The sequence below is a fragment of the Crinia signifera genome, chromosome 7 (genome assembly GCF_055691185.1).
Source record: "Crinia signifera chromosome 7, ASM5569118v1, whole genome shotgun sequence".
Taxonomy (NCBI): Eukaryota; Metazoa; Chordata; class Amphibia; order Anura; family Myobatrachidae; genus Crinia; species Crinia signifera.
This window is the reverse complement of record NC_139223.1, coordinates 18,138,558-18,153,617: the sequence shown is the minus strand read 5'-3', so window position 1 is coordinate 18,153,617 and position 15,060 is coordinate 18,138,558. Positions and strand designations below refer to the sequence as shown.

Sequence of the window (15,060 nt, the reverse complement as noted above, 5' to 3'; positions counted from 1 at the left end):
CTCATCAGAGGTTGTTCATGATAAAGAAACAATAACAGAGTAGTAATTACAGAATACAGGCCTATGTGTGGGTGCAGACTGCGGGAGTCTTGTCAGGCAAATAGGGGACTTGTCCCCCACCCAAAGACAAGAAAAAAGGGGGGTAAGCGAAATTCTACCATGACAATGAACCATCTGCACTCTCCTCACCTATATGACAGAAGTACCTGGGGACGGCCAGGCTGATCCTCATCTACCAGCCTATAACAGTTTCATACCCCTAGGCTGGGACACTGGTGTAGTCATTCCCAGTGTCGGCTACTGAACAGTACAAAATTCAAATAGGGGAGGAGCCACACCCACTGCCAGTGAGTCCGTTTGGAATTACAGTTAGTGGTAGTGGGTGTGGCTCCCTTATTTGAATTTTGAACTATGCTGAAGCCCCCCCACCCCCCCCCCCAAACAGTGAAAAACCCCATGTCGACCTTTTGAACGTCGACCTTGCAGCACACAAGGTCATCATGGGTCTAGGTGCTAGGACATGCTGCATAGTCGCCATGGGTCTAGGTTGATACAAACATTAGGTCGACATGGCCAAGGTCAACATTCAATAGTCGACATGGGGTTTTTCACATTTTGTGTATCCGAATTTTGACACAGACATGGACACTGAAACGTAGCACCGCGTCCCCTCACTGCGATCAGCACACTATTATATTCTCCCACCCGCCCTAGTGGAAGGTAGGGCATGAAATGCCACCTGTCAACTCAAAAAAACCCCACTGAAAAACAAATGAGCCACACCCACTACCACCAACTGCCATTCCAAACTGACTCACTGGCAGTGGGTGTGGCTTGTGCTTGTCCACCATTGTGTTGTAGAACTAAAGATCCATACCCATTTTTAAAATGACGGGTATTCTATGCAAATGGCATAGTAAAAGTGTAGCAAGGCCCCTGGCTGAAAGCCTGGCGAGCTAAGCAGGGGGACAAGTTACACAAATTTGGAGTCCACGTGCGCAGATGGCAATTATGGGCATAAAACAAAAGAAAACTCAACCTTTTCATGTTCCGACCTTCTCCATGTCAACCTTGTCTATGTCAACTTATTGTCTAACGCAGAGATGGGGAACTTTTGGTCGTCAAGCTGTGGAACTGCACATCCCAGCATGCTCTGTAACAATTTTAGCATGACCAAATAGCAAAACTGTTGCAGGGAATGCTGGGAGGGACCGAAGGTTCTCTGTGAGTTACACCACATCCAAGTGGCAAATTCTTCAGACAGAGTGCCCACACCTGCAGCACAGCCCCACACGATGGTACATACCAGGGCCCTTATTCATATCTGATCGCAGTACTCATTTGTTCTCAAACTGGGCAAAACCATGTGCACTGCAGTGTAAAAATAAAGCAGCCAGTATTTACCCTGCACAGAAACAAAATAACTCACCCAAATCTAACACTCTCTCTGTACAGGTTGTGTGCGTACATAGAGCTGTCGGAGAATATTCTGCCTGACTTGGCGAGGAAAGGAAATATAATTGGTAGTAGTTGTAGTGCCCCGGTTGCCGTATCCATTGAATCTTGGTCAAGGCCTCCCATTGCTACAAGAGCCTGTTGCAGAAACTCAGAAACAACCTCCCCTCCAACAGTCTGGGTTCCGAACTGTCTGCAGGTGTCATTCTCGGACTTTGGTTATCAACAATTAAATGGCAAATAGTTTGTTAAAGGACATTAACAATCGACCCACCTAGTGGTTGCACTATAGGAACTTTACATTGTATATAGGGGTGTGGTATAAATCACCGACAGTCGGGATTCCGACAGTCATTACTCCAACGTCAGAATCCCGACTGCACAGCGGGGAGAGCGCAATGAAGCCCCTTGCGGGCTCACTGCGCTCGCCACACTACTGGCACGAGCCACCTATTCTATTCTCCCTCTATGGGAACAGTGGACCACCACGAGGGAGCAGTCGGGATTCCAATGTCGGAGTATTGACTGTCGGAATCCCGACTGTCGGGGAGCCGTCCGGCACCCGTATATAGTACATTCCTGGCATTAGTTCTGCAGAATCCCCCAGATCGGTTGCATGCAGGGGAGGGGAGAGATTTACAAGAGTACCATCAATGAACCCCACTGTGTACTGGTTACTACAAACTACCCACAAGCGCTTTCCTGCAGCCTGTATGTAGAAATCCCTACTATACAAAGCTGCGCTGGCAGCCATAACTCCCCTATCACTCCTGAGTGGGGTAAGAGCTCATTCCTGAATCCAACAACCATAGGTCTAGATCAACTGTCACTGCGCACCTAATGCCATCTGCAGATGGTGTTAATGGTATACTGCCCATTAATGTTAAAGCAGTAGACACCTTCCAATGCAGTCCGTATTTTGCTACCACCAAATAAGCAGACATTTTGGTGCACATGTTTAGAATGTCCGTGACTAGCTTTGGAAGCATTTGCTTTGAGCGGCAGCAGTTACATAGGCAGCGTATTGTCCCTGCCAGAATCAGCGTAGTGTTCCCGCAGCCAGCGTAGTCAGCTTGTGTGTGTACATTCACACCTAACTGGAGCTTACGCAGTTATTAGCGTAGTCAATCAGCGTTGTGTCAGCACTTACTACATTGTCTGGGAACCATTGACAGGTGTGAATGCGCCCCTGAAACACACCTACTACCCCGCCAGCCCAAAGTGTGGCGAGCCCCGCATCCTCCCGACCTGTTCATACCCCCACTATCCACATTGGTGTGGAGTTGATCTTATAAAGTGTGGCAAGCACCACTAGGGGACGCATAAAACGAGCCCGAAGCGAATGTGGATTAGTTGACGTGTATGCCGCACCCACTCGCCCCGCTCATTTTACACGTGTGCTTAGCACACTTTCTAAAATTAACTCCACGCCGACATGGATAGTGGGGGTATGAACAGGTCAGGAAGACGCATACCACGTCCACTCGCCACGATTCGGGCTGGCGTGGATAGTGGGGGTTTGAAATGGAGGCATTTGCCAGTATGTAACAGAGCACTGGCAAATGCGTCCTTTATTGTGCAGGAGACACAGGCACTACCGAACCCCTAACCCAGGGGCGGCCAAACCTGTCCTCAAGATCTACCAACGGTGCATGTTTTCCAGGCAACCTGTGGATCTATAGTAGGAATGAATGCAGCAGGTTTTAAAATGTGTCAGTTAGTAATGACTGCAGCTGTGCACCAGCTAGGTAACGTGGACTGTTGGTAGATCTTGAGGACCGGTTTGGCCACCCCTGCCCTAACCCCATCTCCCTGAAGCAGATACAGGCAGGGTTACCATACCCCTGTGCATCTCAGGCACATGGCACACCTCTCCGCCGGCATTATCACCTGTCCTCCAGGCGATCTGGCGGTTACCAACGCTGTGTGAGGCGCTCACTGGGCTTGCCAGGGATGGAGTTGCAGCTCGCGAGGACAGTACAGTGACTATACTGCCTGACTGGGACACTAGGCCGACTACACAGGGCTGCTGTTGGGACACTATGCTAGGCTGCCGTTGGGTGAAACTACACAAGTACCGTTATATTAGATATGACTACATCAATAAAGAAAGCTGAATATATAAAAAGTTGAAGTTTTGATTTCTCACTTGTATAGTCTCACACTGTCACCTCTAACGTCAATTGGTCACCTAGCCGCAGAACACAGATACTGCAGTATAAGGAGTCACAACAGTGTACATTATTGCCGACTTGAAGTTGGTACTAAAGTTTTATATGAAATGTGCTTTCCAGTAGTGTCTGCGGAGGACGTATATCCAGGTAAGATGTGTCCTAGGGACGCTGCTAGCACTCTAACTGAACCGTAGAGTACTGGGTGAGTTATGATAGTAAGCCATTACATGTGCTCATAAGAAGCGGTGGTCTCTGCTCTGTAACCTATGATGAGGGCAGAACGACGTCGGTGCTGAGGATACCCTGCATACAGCTTCTCCGGAGTGGAGAGTTAGTCCCTATCTTGATCGCCCGAAAAGTGATCTTACGGACAGTATTTAAGTTTCCCCTAAAGGGTTTCTCACACCTAGTATCCAACATAGTATTCAGCACATAGGCAGCGGTAGGATGGCCAGTACATACGATACAAGCGAGAAAGGACCCGCTAGGCTGTGATCTACACAGAGGACTCAGTCAGAACCTGCATCTCCTGCAGCACAAACATCACTCGCTCCAGATAATGCACTGAACATAGAGTGCTACCGAGAGGGCAAGAACCTGTACCTCTCCAAAAGCCGTCCACAAACCTAACCCACAAATGCAACCTGCGAATGAAGGAGACCAGAATATCAGTGGTTCGAGCAGTGTATTGTTGGATAGGAAAGTATACGGACCATAATCATATACATAACCTATGTATACACAGTCAGCGGCTGAGTCCATCTTACATAGCCGGCGTCATTGGCTCATTACCAAAATCAATGTATATATATATAAAAAAAAAATAACGGGAACTTTCCGCTCTGTACAGATGATCGAACGTCATAAACCTATTAGGCACCTTCCCGCACGTTTGGGAAAGTGTTGCAAAATCCTTGCCCTAACGTATCAGGGTCACAGTTCATAAAGGAAAGAGTCCCCGGCGTCCTCAGTCCTCTTCTTCCTCCTGCTTAATTTTCTTTTTCTTCTTCTTTTTCTTGGCCGGCTGTGAGAAGAGAACAGACATTAGGAACCTGAGTGCACAGAAGCCAGCTGCGTACAGCTCGGAAATAACTAACGGACAGAGGGGGTGGGGTCAAGATTTATATGCGACTGACCTCATCCGCTGTGCTGGTTGAAGGCTCTTCCTCTTGTGGCTCCGGCGGTTCTACTTTAATCTTTTTCTTTTTCTTCTTTGGTGGTTCCTCAAATTCTTCTGGCTCTTCTTCTGCAAAGAAATACAAATGTCAGAGCATGATCTAAAATGTGAGATTTATTCCTATGGTGCGTTTAGCGGTATACGGTAGGTGGAGAACCGCAATAGACTCTGCATTCAACGAGGCAAAAATGAAGTGATTGCATGAGATTAGCAGAATCATTTAATGATCTTGTGCCTGGGAAAGACAGAAAGGACCAGAATCGCTGACGGCGTGCGCCAAAGGCAAGAAGAGTGCGGTGCAAACCTAGACTATCCTGCTCCGCAGAGCTTACGTTCTAAGGGGCTGTGAGATAAAACTGGAAGTTGAATTGAAGAGATAATAGAGGACATACAGCGCATGCGAGATATGACTTAAGGGGACACTGGGGCTTTAACTGATGCATTTTTAGGACACATTTCAATGGCAGACGTCCATATGATTGGACGTGTACTGAGATGCACTCAGATATGAATATTAGGAGGAGGAGCCTATACTGTGTTCTGTACCGTTGACGGTAAGGGAGTTTAAGGAGAAATCAAAGTAGAATTTGGAAAGACGTGAGCAGCAGCCTTGTAGAGAGATGTAGAAGAGGTGGCAGGGTAGACCGGACAGTAAGATGTTACAGTAGCTTAGGCAGGAGAGAACGGCATAAATAAGACCTGCTAGTCACCAGGGTCTGATCCCGGAGGTGAATGATGATAACATGAATGTGGCGGCAGGAGAGGGAGTTACAGGCAGGGTAACTATCCTTACCTAACCCCCGTCTGTACTCCCTCCCTTTGGAATGCCAGCGTCTGTATTCTGACTGCCGGCATACTCACATCTCTATGTATCCTGGACATGGGTCTATACTTCACACTGCGACATTAAGCAATTCTAAAAAGGGATATTACCCCTCTGTGTGTCACACACACATACTGCTGCCACGGAACCATCCAATGTGATCTGTTCTATACAGGACGCACCTTTTACTTCTGGGACCTCTTTTATTTTGTGCTTTTTAGCTTTTTTGCTTTTGACCTCAGGCGGTTTCTCTTCCTCCTGTTCCACTTCTTCAAACTTCCGCTTCTTGGGAACAGCCGGCAGCGTGGAGTCTCCGGAGGGGTCGTACGTTCTGACCTCACTAAAAGCAAAGACAGCAGAAGACTGGATTACTACAGAGCGTTCCATACCCGACGGAAGATCCTGGGGGAAACCAACTGGAAAGAAGAGTTATTTGTACATTTATAGACTCCAGCATCTGGAAAATAAAAGCTAGAAATTACCTCTTATGTTGATATTTGTCCGCTCTGGCGAGTGCTTTCCCGGTGCCGCTGATTCTCTTCATCTAGGGAGAGGAGGAAGCGGTCAGCATAAGACCAGGGGACAGTGTAGCCCTGATAGACCCAGGACCAGAGAGGCAGAGTGACAGTGACATAGGCGCTGTTCACCACACTCCGCTCTGTAGCGGATGTCGTGCGTCTCAGATGAGGTAGTGACTGATATTGCCCTCATAGAAATATCAGGCAATAGACAGAAGTCATCATCACTGACCACGTGCCTAGGATATTATAGGGGCTCGTGTACATACCCCTTTCTCCTCCAGATGTCGTAGACGCAGCTCCAGCTTGGCTCTGGTCTCCACTCCAAGTTCTGCATTTGTGTCCTCGCCAAGGGCATCATATCGAATGGCGAGCGCCGCCTTAGCAGCCAGCATACGAGAAATCTGAGAGAAGGAAAACAATTCCGAATATGAAAACAGAATAACGTAAAGTACTGCAAAACGACAACGCAATGCTGATGGTACAAGGAGATGACAATGCACGTAAGCAGCAGACTCACCTTGCCCTTATTTTTCGGCGTAGTCTGACCAACCAGGGAAGCATGATAAATGAGACCGTATTTCGGAGTATCCCGCTTTGTCTTCAGTGCTCTGAACAAGGCCTTTTCTGCCCCCAAGATCTGCACAGTGGATGCCGGGTGCTTTGCCAAGTTCAGAAGGGATCCTGGGAGAAAACGGACATGATCAATACTGGACGAGCCCCCAAGACAGAATAAACCTAACAGGTATCAAATGGAACGTGCTGAGGAGGAGAACCGAGCTTATAACCAGGGATTCAGGGAGAAAATGCATTCAGTTGTCAATGTTCTTTTATATGCCAAAGTGAAAGCTCCAGATATATCTCACGGAACATTATATAAAGAAATAGGTTCTCTCAATGAGGTAGTGACCATCTGCCATCAAGGCAAGTCAGGCTAGTACAGAGAACATGGAACTGCAGAAACGTACCTGCATGGGCAATGAGTCGGGCACCAACCAGCTCCCCCACCAGGATAGTAAGGTTTGGGGCGATGGCCATCATTCTGTTCTTCAGGTAATCGTACAGCTGTGCCCTGTATTCAGAGATCTCAATCACCTGCAACCAGACACAAAGAAACCGATTCTAGAAACTACATTTAAGGTTCCACACTCAAAAGGCATGTTACCCCAGCTAAATACACTGCAGTAACAGGACTAAGCAACTGTCGGTTGATTGGGCTGATAATTGCAGTGTGGGACTAATTATCGCTCTGTTGGACATTACAGAACTCCCAGCGCACTCTACAGGTGTGATCGTTTGTGCTTGGATCTCTCACCATCGCACAGACGGATTATCTGATCATGCCAAGCACAAGGCTTCATGTTGTAGCGGTTCTAGAGCAGCTGCTGGCAGAGACCCACATATAGTTGTGTCCAGAGCCATTTGCAAGGCTAGGTCTTTTTGCCATCAACTGCATTAAGAACTGGTAGGGATAAATATTGCTCTCTGCAGACTTTGCAAAAACATTCAATATAATGCGTTGGTTTCCCACAAATCAGCTGCCACTTAAGGTGAATTATAGATGCACCGCCAACAATAAGGAGAGAATTGCAGCATATTGCAGAGACTTCATCTAAACCCTGGGGACGGATTCTACCTTTTCTAACAGTGATGGCTAACCTTGACACTCCAGCTGTTGAACTACACATCCCAGCATGCCCTGCTACAGTTTTACTATTTGGCCATGCTAAAACTGATGCAGGGCATGCTGGGATATGTAGTTCAACAGCAGCTGGAGTGTCAAGGTTAGCCATCACGGTTTTATAATGTCCCAATGATTAAAGCAATTGGATTATTAATAGCTAGCAGTCCATTCAATAAGGGATGCTCATTGCACTGCATAAGACGGAGTAAGTATATCTGAGAAATCGGCGGTCAGCGCGTTCGGGACGAGTCCAGCACAGGACAGACCCCAAGGCCTCCAAGCTAAGGCACATACAGCAGCAACCAGACATTACATCCCCCAGGTATTCAGCATGAAGTGCATCCAGTTACTGGTGGATAAGAGAGCCGGACACTTACCTGGTCGCACAGGTGCAGGATGTTACTTATGTCCTCCTCAGACACCTCTGTACCCATTGAAATCTCTGCAGCAGCTTTCACCTCAGCCTCCACCTCCTCTGGGAGGAACTTCGATAGATCAAACGAGGAGAAGTTAATTCGGTCACCTACCGGAAGAGGAAACCTTTGTAAAAGGCGATATATGGGGAATAAGCGAAGAGCTTAGAAATACCAGCTTCCAGGATTAGGAACAGCCAGTTACTGAGGGAAGAACTAAGGAGAACCCCAGTAATGAGATGAACTAGCGGATTATTCTGCAGCATATCTGGTCTCAGATGAGGTAGTGACTGAAATTGCCCTCATGGAAAGATCAGGCAATTAGAGGTAAGTCATCATCACAGACCAGGTGCTCCGTTACTGGCTTCTACTGCTTCGGGCCCAGCAATAGTTATCAATGGGATATACACGGACCCCTGAAATGCCTCCTTCATCTAGGCTGCATTCCTACAGCACAAACTACTACGGCGGAACGCGCTGCCTTTCCCGGCACTTACCCACAGCACGCACGCACTTGCAGAACGCCAAGTTATCCGTAATAATTTTGCCCAGCTCGGGGAAATGCCATCCGTACCACTCCCGGCACCGCATGATATAATTATTCAGCTCCTTATCCAGGTCATCAAGGAGGGCTGGCGGGGAGAAGAGGAGTCAGGCAATTACTTTCCACGCTCCACTGGAAGTTCTTATATATGTAACATACCATAAGTACACTGTGATGGGATACTTACATATAGCTTGCACAATCATTGTGTCCACTTTGTCGGGGCTGAACTTCAGTTTGTAGCGAGAGAGGCTGTAAGAAACGTACATAGACCAGAGTAAGTAACACATGTTATGACCATCAGCCAATACAAAATGCTCTATTGCATCACAGAATATCTCCCATCTCGGCCACTCCGCTCTGCACAAGATCTGCGTCTCTTCTGCACGGATCACTAGCTCCCATTCACTATTACAGGACTTTCATCGGGCTGCTCCCATCCTATGGAATGCCCTTCCACACACAATAAGACTCTCCACTAGCCTCGAAACCTTCAAGCGTTTCCTGAAAACTCACCTCCTCAGGCAAGCCTATCATTTAAGTTCTACACTCATAACCCTCCGAGGCACTTCTGTATTATATAGCTTCCCTTCTGGACCTGTAACTTGGTGGGACTGCTATGCTATTACTGGTGCCTGTCCTTGTGTTTCCCTCCTATGTCCCTATAGATTGTAAGCTTGCAGCAGGGCTCTCCTACCTCCAAGTCTGTCTGTTGTTACACAGTTTGTTTTATCACTGTCTACAATTGTAAAGCACAACGGAATCTGCTGCGCTGTTGGGCATTGTCATAGCCTCGATAATCAAAGGATGCCACCCCCACAAGGCTGGCGTTTTTCCAGTTTTGGGTGCATTTTTGTAGGATACCACCAGCACACGCTCTCCTTTAAGATACCTGCACCCTATTGGCCACTGAATAAGGACAATACTGAAAGTTACAGACATGTCCTCCGCCAAGTAGCAGTGAAAACTAAGTGCAGAGTCTTCTGTAACCTTGCCATTCAAAATATAATGCTATGTTGAAATCAGCTTCATACTTTTAATTTCTGCATTTACAGAATTAAATGTCAACAAATTTGCTCAACATAAAACATTCTTTGCCTGTGTGGTAGTGGTGAAAGTTTAATAAAATAATTGAAATGCAGCTGAACTAAGCCACCATCATCTACAACAGACTACAAATGGGTTTCATACAGGAAATGCCCAAAGTTCTCACCTACTGATTGTATCTGGCTGTATTCTCAGCCCTCAGGGGTAGAAGTATGAAGCAGTGATAAGGGAGAAGTGATAAAGTGCCTGGCCAATCAGCTTTTAACTGTCCCTTTGCAAACCCAGCCTGTAACGTAACAGTCTTAATGGAGCTGATTGCCCAGTGATAAGTACCAGGTACTTTATCACTGCTTCATACATCCACCCCTCAGAAGCAGATGTATTAAGCCTGGGGAAGTGATAAAGTAGAAGGTGATAACGCAGCAGCCAATAAACTAACAACTGTCATTTTTTTAAACACAGCTGATGCGTTATCACCTAATTTATCAATCCACCGGGTTTAATACATCTGCCGCTCATTAACAGTGTATATGTGCGTCCACAGCTGTATCCGAGACTAAACCCATTACTCACCTGTGGGCCAACCCAAGCGACATGGCAGCCATTTCCCGGGTTGACAGTCCCGTGATGAGGCCGTCTATCTGATTGCGGATACCGCGCATTAGCTCCGTCACCATGGCACTGTGCACGCAGCTGATATTGGTTTTATCCTGAGGATGAGAGACAATAGTGTGACAACGGTTGTGGAACAAGCCCACCCTGACCCGAGCCAGGGGGCATTCGTCACACGACACCCACCAGACCGCCATATTAATACCTTAATGACACCTCCAAGTTTGGCATCGGAAATCGCCAACTGCTCGTGCGCTTCCTTGGCTGCGATTTTTCTTAGGACCTTCTTCAGGTTTTTGCTGATCTTGCCCTCCACCAGTGCGGTGGCCGCTGCGCAAACAGAAGCAGAGATTACAATGTATAAATAACAAAAACGTAATATGTCACATTGCCAACAGGAAATGCGCAATTCATCTAGTGGTACACCATCGCAACATGGAACCGGCTGCCTCAGTGGTAGTGACGAAATGTTTTGTAAAAATCATTTTGTTTCAGCTTAAACAAATCCATCATTGGCAGCGGACAATCCCACAATATACTACGCCTTAAACGCTCAATATAAACTTACCGGCTAATGCTTCCGTTGTGTCCTGAAACTTCTCAAAGTGTTTCAACTTTACACTAGAAAAAAAAATATATACAAATCTGTTATAGCCTGTACTGTATTAATACGCCACACGCTGGCCGCGAGACGCTACAACGCAGCTGGTGATTTTTGCCTCAGTGGTAGTGACGAAACTGTTGAATGACATCACAGATTGATCAGTTAATCTATGGATCCATCATTGGCAATGTTACAATTTATCAGGAAAAGGGATCCGACAAAAAAAGAAAGAAAAACGCTTTTTGGGCGCACTCTTTTATAATGATTATATTAGATAATTAATACATAACTTTTATTTTAGACTTACTTTAAAATAGGGTGGCACGGGGGATTAATTGGAAATATTGAAAGTATTAAAATGTAGTGTGATCCTTGTACTAATGTAGTTCAAGGAAAATTCGCAGATTGGTCACACCTTTAGTATGTCATTTAAGCACTGTTTTTATCAGAGGTACAATTACCAATGATAGTAGGCAGTGAAATGATTAAGTTCTCATCTCATATGCAATAATTAATGCTTAATAGCGTTAGATAATATACCTAAATGATAGTATGAGGAGAGAAAAGAAGTTACACAGCCTCAAAAATGTACATCTATTTGTAATAAACACTCACTCCGGCAGTCATTGTTGCAGGTATTTTATTTGATATGTGATACGGCGGCCCTTACCCCTAATAAAATACCTGCAACAATGACTGCCGGAGTGAGTGTTTATTACAAATAGATTGTACATTTTTGAGGCTGTGTAACTTCTTTTCTCTCCTCATACTATCATTTAGGTATATTATCTAACGCTATTAAGCATTAATTATTGCATATGAGATGAGAACTTAATCATTTCACTGCCTACTATCATTGGTAATTGTACCTCTGATAAAAACAGTGCTTAAATGACATACTAAAGGTGTGACCAATCTGCGAATTTTCCTTGAACTACATTAGTACAAGGATCACACTACATTTTAATACTTTCAATATTTCCAATTAATCCCCCGTGCCACCCTATTTTAAAGTAAGTCTAAAATAAAAGTTATGTATTAATTATCTAATATAATCATTATAAAAGAGTGCGCCCAAAAAGCGTTTTTCTTTCTTTTTTTGTCGGATCCCTTTTCCTGACAAATAAAAACCCAGTGTCCAATCATTGATATCTAAACGCTGGGCGCACCACCAACCCCTTTAACTACCAGAATTTATCAGTAAGTGTAGTTTTTCAAGTTGGTTCCTCAAGTATACACAAATTTTTAGTCTGTGCGGATCTCCAACCCCATCTCTGTTCAATGTTACAATTTACCCTAATGTGTCACATAGAAATGAGCTATGACTGCACCTAACGAGGGCTGCAGAGTGTTATCCTGCCTTTGGCCCTGGTACAGGGATCAGCGTCCCTCTGCCGTGCACACGGATGGTAAGCAGGATCAGATTGCGCTGTTTGGCCCTTTCTGGGAAAACAGGCGATAGTGACAGTGCAGACGCCCCCAGACATAACCGATCGGACTAGTCGGTGACAGCAGGCTTTCCCATCCGCAGTCCTATACATAACCACTAGTAGTGTTTATTTTAGCACTCTGCATCTTTCAAAACCTGTAGTTCCCCTACCCTGCCTGAGGTGTCGCTCTAGCACTGGCCTTGTCTTCAGATCAGTGCTAAAATACAGACAACACTGTGCTAGAAGCATGACAGCAGAAAGCAACACCCCAGGCAAATATGATCAGCAGCACATATTACACAACATTGCATAACACATTAATTGCCCCCCCCCATATCTGTAACAGGCGTAATGATTACAGCGCAGCTGAATTCTATAGGTTACGCACTGGCAACAGTCATTAGTACATTGTAGCTACATGTAAGGAAAGGGCTATGTATTGCAGAGCGATTATTATTAATAAGCGATAGCAATAACACCATACACAGGGACAGCAGAACTTACACTTTATTTGCCTGCTCTGGTGTCTCAAATTCTTTCCATATACTGTCTACTTCCTGCAGTTTGCTCTCATTCAGCACCTGTGGGTAAGAGACATCATATGAGTCACAATATACAGATGTAAGAACAGCCAAAACACTTTACACACAAGGCCATAAACCAAACTACACCAATGTACAGCTCTTCTCTCACACCTCCCTAACCGACCTCCCCGCTCATCACAAGATCTACGTCTTTCATCCACACTCATTACTCGCTCCCATTCCCAATTGCAAGACTTTCTTCGGGCTGCACCACTCTGAAATCCCCTTCCAAACTCCCAATGGGAGTTCTACAGTATGTTCTGGGGAAACCCTCGCTGTCATCTGCTTACAGTAGCAAGCCTCGCCGTTTCCACCTCGGAACAGGCGGCATGGAAACAGCGAGTGCAGGTGATGAGTTGAATACTGACAAGCTATTATCGGCCCCCCCCCATTGAATATATCCCAATAAGACTTTTCCAGTCTCCAAGCCTTTTATCGTTCCCTGAAAACTCACCTCTTCAGGCAGCCTATTCTAGTCCAGAACCGCCCACATCGCCTTCATAAACCTTTCCCATCCAATTACATGCCCACTGTACAAACATGCTCACTGATCTGCTCCCTTATTTTCCTCCTGACCCCTGGGTTACTTTGCTGGGTCACCGCATCATTCATCCCACCATTTGCAAGCATGTGAACCATTATGCAATACAGAACACATATACTTATGTATTAATGTCTTTTCCCTATAGATTGTAAGCTTGTGAGCAGGGCCTCCTACCATTTGACTGTAACTATCCAGTTTTATCCCTAATTCCAATAGTAAAGCGCAACATAACCTATGGCATGGTATAATCCCCATCAGGCGTTGTAGTGAGCACATGTGGCATGTATGACCCCATCAGGGGGTGTAGTGAGCACATGTGGCATGTATGACCACCATCAGGGGGTGTAGTGAACACATGTGGCATGTATGACCCCCATCAGGTAATGCATTGAGCACATATGGCATGGTATGACCCCCATCAGGCGTTGTAGTGAGCACATGCAGGAATTGTGTGACTCCCATCAGGTAATGCATTTAGCATATATGGCATGGTATGACCCCCATCAGGCAGTGTAGTGAGCACATGTGGCATGTATGACCCCCATCAGGCGGTGTAGTGAGCACATGTGGCATGTATGACCCCCATCAGGCGGTGTAGTGAGCACATGTGGCATGTATGACCCCCATCAGGCGGTGTAGTGAGCACATGTGGCATGTATGACCCCCATCAGGCGGTGTAGTGAGCACATGCAGGAATTGTGTGACTCCTATCAGGTGAAGCATTGAGCACATGCGGCATGGTATGATCCCGATCAGGCGGTGTAGTGAGCACATGTGGCATGGTATGATCCCGATCAGGCGGTGTAGGGAGCACATGCGGCATGGTATGATCCCGATCAGGCGGTGTAGTGAGCACATGTGGCATGGTATGATCCCGATCAGGCGGTGTAGTGAGCACATGTGGCATAGTATGATCCCCATCAGGTACTACATTGAGCACATGTGGCATGGTATGATCCCGATCAGGCGGTGTAGTGAGCACGTGGCATAGTATGATCCCCATCAGGTACTACATTGAGCACATGTGGCATGGTATGATCCCGATCAGGCGGTGTAGTGAGCACATGTGGCATGGTATGATCCCGATCAGGCGGTGTAGTGAGCACATGTGGCATAGTATGATCCCCATCAGGTACTACATTGAGCACATGTGGCATGGTATGATCCCGATCAGGCGGTGTAGTGAGCACATGTCCCCTCCACACGTGGCACGGCGAGTATGATCCCCACCAGGCCCCGATCCCCGCACTGCCCGTCACAGCTCTGCCCTCACTACGCGGTTACCTTACCTTGAATATGGCGTATCCCGCCGCGGTCTCAAACAGCACCAGCATGATGGCGGCGGCACCGAGCTCTGAGGGAACAGGAGGCCGCACACACACGTGCTACTCCGGCTCTCACTGAGATCGCGGAGTCGCGGCAATACCGCCCACCACTACGTCACACTACAC

At 46.6% G+C, this 15,060-nt stretch overlaps 1 protein-coding gene and 3 non-coding genes across 4 annotated transcripts; all 4 read right to left on the bottom strand.

Annotated features, from left to right (window-relative positions):
* Nucleotides 1-4,297: 4,297 nt before the first annotated feature.
* On the bottom strand, nt 4,298-15,058 carry NOP58 (NOP58 ribonucleoprotein). Its single transcript, XM_083152520.1, has 15 exons — nt 14,899-15,058; nt 12,986-13,062; nt 11,016-11,068; nt 10,653-10,777; nt 10,409-10,545; nt 8,976-9,040; nt 8,742-8,876; nt 8,209-8,354; nt 7,116-7,242; nt 6,668-6,831; nt 6,417-6,551; nt 6,112-6,173; nt 5,812-5,969; nt 4,766-4,875; nt 4,298-4,653 (listed from the first exon to the last, which is right to left on the bottom strand). Exons 1-15 carry the CDS (start codon nt 14,941-14,943, stop codon nt 4,597-4,599), a joined length of 1,596 nt encoding a protein of 531 aa, XP_083008646.1. The 5' UTR covers nt 14,944-15,058; the 3' UTR covers nt 4,298-4,596.
* Nucleotides 8,512-8,594, bottom strand: LOC146025502 (small nucleolar RNA SNORD11B). Its single transcript, XR_014454164.1, has one exon. It is a non-coding gene; the product is annotated as a small nucleolar RNA SNORD11B (small nucleolar RNA).
* Nucleotides 10,886-10,973, bottom strand: LOC146025493 (small nucleolar RNA SNORD70). Its single transcript, XR_014454156.1, has one exon. It is a non-coding gene; the product is annotated as a small nucleolar RNA SNORD70 (small nucleolar RNA).
* Nucleotides 11,156-11,245, bottom strand: LOC146025495 (small nucleolar RNA SNORD70). Its single transcript, XR_014454157.1, has one exon. It is a non-coding gene; the product is annotated as a small nucleolar RNA SNORD70 (small nucleolar RNA).
* Nucleotides 15,059-15,060: the final 2 nt, after the last annotated feature.

Bases quoted from the DNA above. Each gene is read 5' to 3' on its own strand.
- NOP58 (XM_083152520.1), bottom strand. From the start codon at position 14,943: ATGCTGGTGCTGTTTGAGACCGCGGCGGGATACGCCATATTCAAG. The intron at 6,832-7,115 runs GTACGTTTCTGC...GTTTTCTCCCAG, and splicing joins CCGACTCATTGCCCATGCAG to GATCCCTTCTGAACTTGGCA. The intron at 4,654-4,765 runs GTCAGTCGCATA...CTCTTCTCACAG, and splicing joins CAACCAGCACAGCGGATGAG to CCGGCCAAGAAAAAGAAGAA.